At 58.4% G+C, this 3,937-nt stretch overlaps 1 protein-coding gene and 1 long non-coding RNA gene across 2 annotated transcripts; one reads left to right on the plus strand and one right to left on the minus strand.

Annotated features, from left to right (window-relative positions):
* Positions 1–6: 6 nt before the first annotated feature.
* On the plus strand, positions 7–2,384 carry LOC108524607 (uncharacterized). Its single transcript, XR_001884093.1, has 2 exons — positions 7–1,200; positions 1,389–2,384. It is a non-coding gene; the product is annotated as an uncharacterized LOC108524607 (long non-coding RNA).
* A 571-nt stretch (positions 2,385–2,955) lies between these two features.
* Positions 2,956–3,931, minus strand: LOC108524605 (ADP-ribosylation factor-like protein 6-interacting protein 4; the record flags this gene model as incomplete). The annotated part of the gene is given in 4 exon segments (XM_017865694.1): positions 2,956–3,245; positions 3,326–3,360; positions 3,363–3,394; positions 3,786–3,931. Coding segments are annotated over 4 exon segments (270 nt in total), but the record flags the coding sequence as incomplete, so codon positions are not given.
* Between the last annotated feature and the right edge of the window lie 6 nt (positions 3,932–3,937).

Below are 3,937 nucleotides of genomic sequence, written 5' to 3' on the forward strand. Positions count from 1 at the left end.
GGCCTGACGGGTCCAGCTTGTCATGGAAGCTGGCAGGGACCACCAGCCCCAGGATGGCAGAGGGACCAGGACTCCCCACTCAGACTGGCCTGGGAGGCTCTCCCAGACATTTTGCCCTGCGTGGATCTCCAAGTGTCCTGGTGCCAGGTGTGGGCCCAAGCCCAGCCTGCCACCTCCCAATTCACTGGCCACCCTCACTCCCAGGTCCCCTCCCATTTGGTAGCAGCTCCAACAGGGGTCCAGCCTGCATCTTGTTAACTCGAGTTCTCAACTGTTCAACCTCACTGGTTTTGCACTGATTTTTGAGAGCGGAGACCCATTACCACCTCCTATGGCTACAGACCCGTTGACATGCATGAAACTCAGTACCTGCTGACCCAGGACCTACAACCACACTGAAGGCTCCAGTGCGGCAGAGCCTCGTGCAAGCAGGAGAGAAAGGCCGTATCTTAATATCTGCGCCCCGGACCCTACCCACCTGTCCGCCTGCCCTGCCTGGAGCCCAGGCCAGTGTTGTTTCCAGCCTCAGGCCACAGGCTGGACGGGCCTGGCCGCCTCTTCCGCTCCCTGCCATCAGTCAAGGCCGCCCGCCCACGTTTCTACGCCTTTCTACTTCTCAATCTGATTTCTATGAGGTTTTTTTAAATGAGCAATCCTTGGCTGCTTCCTTTTCTTAACTCTTTCAGTACTGAGAGCAGCCCCTCCACACTGAAAACACCCAGCACTGTGACGGAGTCCAGCCTGGTTCTGGGTCCCGTGGGCCCTGCTCCTGCCCACTCAGCGAGGCATGGGCTCCTTGCCTCACCCGGCCCCCGGCAATCCCACTGAATTTCTACTCTGGGGTGGGTGGGGCACACACTTCGGTTTTTTTAATGCCAATTCCGTTTTCATGCCGAATCTAAGCCACAACTTACTTTGTCAGCTTCAGGGCAGGCAGCCATGACTTCATTTCTCACCTGAACAAGGACCATGCTGTCCTGCACGCTGGGTCTGACCGTCTGCCCTCTCTCCCCAGCACCAAGCGTACCTTGGCTGTGGCGCTCAATGGCCAGCTCCAGTGGCCCCTCTGCTGCTCCTCGGCTTTCCCTGAGGTGGGAGGGCCTGCCTGGCCTCAGCCTTTGTCCAGCAAACAGGCTACGTCCCCAAGAAGCTACGGCCGACCTGGGCCTGGCATTGGGCCGTGTGGACGGGGCTGGGGAGGTGCACAGAGTGATGTTAACTTTTTCTTGTGTGTAGATATGTACAGCCAAAGGGTCGTGTAAATGTTCTGCAAAAGTGGGTCTATACAGAGTGAAAGCTATTTATTTTGTGCAGAGAAAAATGTCTGGAGGGATGGAACCTTCAGGGTTTATTCATATTTAAGATGTAGCTTTTTGTTGTTGTTTCAGGCATTATGTATAAAGCAACGATTATTTTATGGACCAAGTTTTCATGTAACTGTTGCAGTGAAAGTGCAATATCTGACACCCCTGCTCCCAGCGGGAAGTCGCTTGGCCCGACAATCACAGCCCTGGTCAGGGGCCCTGTGGCCAGTGCCTCCTCCACTCTCGGCCCCACCTCATCTTGTCTTGCCTGCTGCCTCGGTGACCAGCCATCCAGAGAAGCACCTGGAAGAGTCTCGGGCCCTCCTGCAATAAAGGCCGGGAGGCCCTGTGGGCAGTGGGCTCAGCCTCTCCCTAGGGGGCAGCTCCCCCATGGCTCCTCGGCTCCTCGCTCCCCACCTGCCTGCCCAGCCGCCAGCCACGCCAAGGACAACAGCAATAGTCCCCTGGGGCTCTCCCAGCGGCCCTCAGCCATAGATGGCGAGGTGGGCAGCCTGTCCCCCATGGGAAGTCTCTTCTGTATCCAGGTCTGCTTTCCTCCTCCCTTCAGATTCCTTTTGGCACATTCTCTTCTTGAGGAAGCACCAGCCTTTCTGAAACTAAGAGAGGGAAGGCAACGTCCTTTAAAAATACCAAAAATGTTTACAGAGTTGGGTGCTGAGCTGCAGAGCTCAGGCCTGACCAGTCATAACCAAAGGGTGAGGCAGGCCTTGCTGACTGCCACCCCCCAGGCCTGTTAGAATAGAAGCCTTAGTCCTACTCCCACCACACCCCCAGGCCCCAGGCCCCACCACCTGCCTTCTCTTTGATTTCTAAAGAGGGATTCAGCAGAGACCCTCACCCCTCCCTGGCTCGGTCTGAGTCCCACTGCCCGCCCCATCACAGCCTTCACGTCTCAGCCCCTCCTGTCTGGTCTGTCCATGTGCCATCTGTCTCTCTGGGCCATGTGTGAGCAGCATCCCCACTCTCCCCACCCGTCCCTGCTGTCCCCGCATCATTGGGCCTGAGTGTGCTCTGTATACGTCATGTCTCTTACACCAATTAAAGAAGCGGGAAGGCTTCCTTCTGGGTCTCTTTACTGCACTGGCGACCGTGGGGCATGGTGGGATGGGGGCATGGAACAGTAATGTTAGTGACACAGTGACGCCAACACATTCGTGCAGGGCTGACTCTGGGCCTAGCCTGATTCTAGCTCCTTCCTGGGCTGGAACTCAGTTTGCCCTCACAGACCCCCCGTCAAGCAGGTGCCGTGAGCCTCCCTGCCTAAGAGTGGAGGACACAGCTGGGCAGTAGGAGCCAGGCCTCCCACACAGGCCACCCGGCCCCAGCACCTGGCTCTGCACTGTTGTGATCTGTGGAATGAACATGGCAGGGGAAGCCGTCTCTCTCCATGCCTCAGTGCATGGCATTTCAGAGCCAGCTCTCTGGGTTTGGGGTTCAGCTGGCGTGGCGTCTGGTCCAGGCAGGCTGACCTCAAGATGAGGAGGGCTCAGGCGCTGGTGTGGCCTGTGCTCACTACCACCAGAGGCTACCCCAACTTTTCCCGAAAGCTCCTGGAGCCCTTGTTTTTCCCTGGCAGTCATATAGCACCCTTCCCGTCCCCTCAGCACAAAAAGCCACAGAACAGAGAAAGTCTCTAACCAGAGAGCCTTTAATAGCTAAGAAGTGTTGCTGCTTCAGATGGGGGTGCCGAGCAGGCCGGTGACCCCATCCTCCACCCCCTGCCCCTGAGAAGAGGCTGGGCTGGGCCAGAGGCCAATCCATGGGGGAAAGCCACCAGCACCCATCAGGCTTCCCACTGGCACCCTGAAGCCTGCCCAGGCCGGGTCGCCAGCACTGTCCACAGGCCTTGGCCAGCCAGGGCCCTCAGGGAAGCAACCCAGCTCGCATCTGGAAGGCCAGGCCGTCCCCTCGGGTGGCTTGCTGGGGAAGAAAGCACGCAGGAGGAGGGGAACATCACAAACAGAGCTTGGGGTGGATGGCAGGCAGAGGGCCACACCCACCTTGTTGATCTCTCTGTGTCGTTCTTTGGTTACATTTCCTCTAGGACCTCACCATCTCCCTTAATTAGCCTAGGGGTGGGAGGGTCTTCATTCAGCAAGGAATAGATAGCTCCCCTAATGCCAAAGGAGCAGAACCAGAAGCAGCCGGCAGAGGGGTCCCAGACTCCTGCCCCGCAGCCTTGAGGGGGCAGACCCTGGGCCCTCACCCACTCTCCCTGATGAAGGCAGCCGAGCTGGGCTCCACCTTGCCAGCCTCAGCCCCGTCAACAACAGCCCTTTGAAAAGCCTCCTCCAGGCCCTTCAAGCCCCTACAACTGCTTACTCCAAGTGATGGTATTTTGCCCACATTTGGCCTTCTTCAGGCAGCAGCACCCCGCCCGGCCCCGCTCCTCCCGAGAGCACACATCTTCCGCCAACACTCCCAGACCCCGCGGTGTAAGTCAGGCCGAGGGCTCCCCACCTGGTGCGCCCCGTCTCGGGGTCCACCACCTTGCGGATTATGCTCTGCCGGGCATCCCACTCCTCCTTGGTCATGGGCTTCACGGCCTGGATTCGGGACTTCTGCTCATCCGTCAGGACTGGAAGGGAAGATGGAGGTGGTGGCCAGGCCTT

This window comes from Rhinopithecus bieti, unplaced genomic scaffold (assembly GCF_001698545.2).
Source record: "Rhinopithecus bieti isolate Rb0 unplaced genomic scaffold, ASM169854v2 repeat_7791, whole genome shotgun sequence".
Classification (NCBI taxonomy): Eukaryota; Metazoa; Chordata; class Mammalia; order Primates; family Cercopithecidae; genus Rhinopithecus; species Rhinopithecus bieti.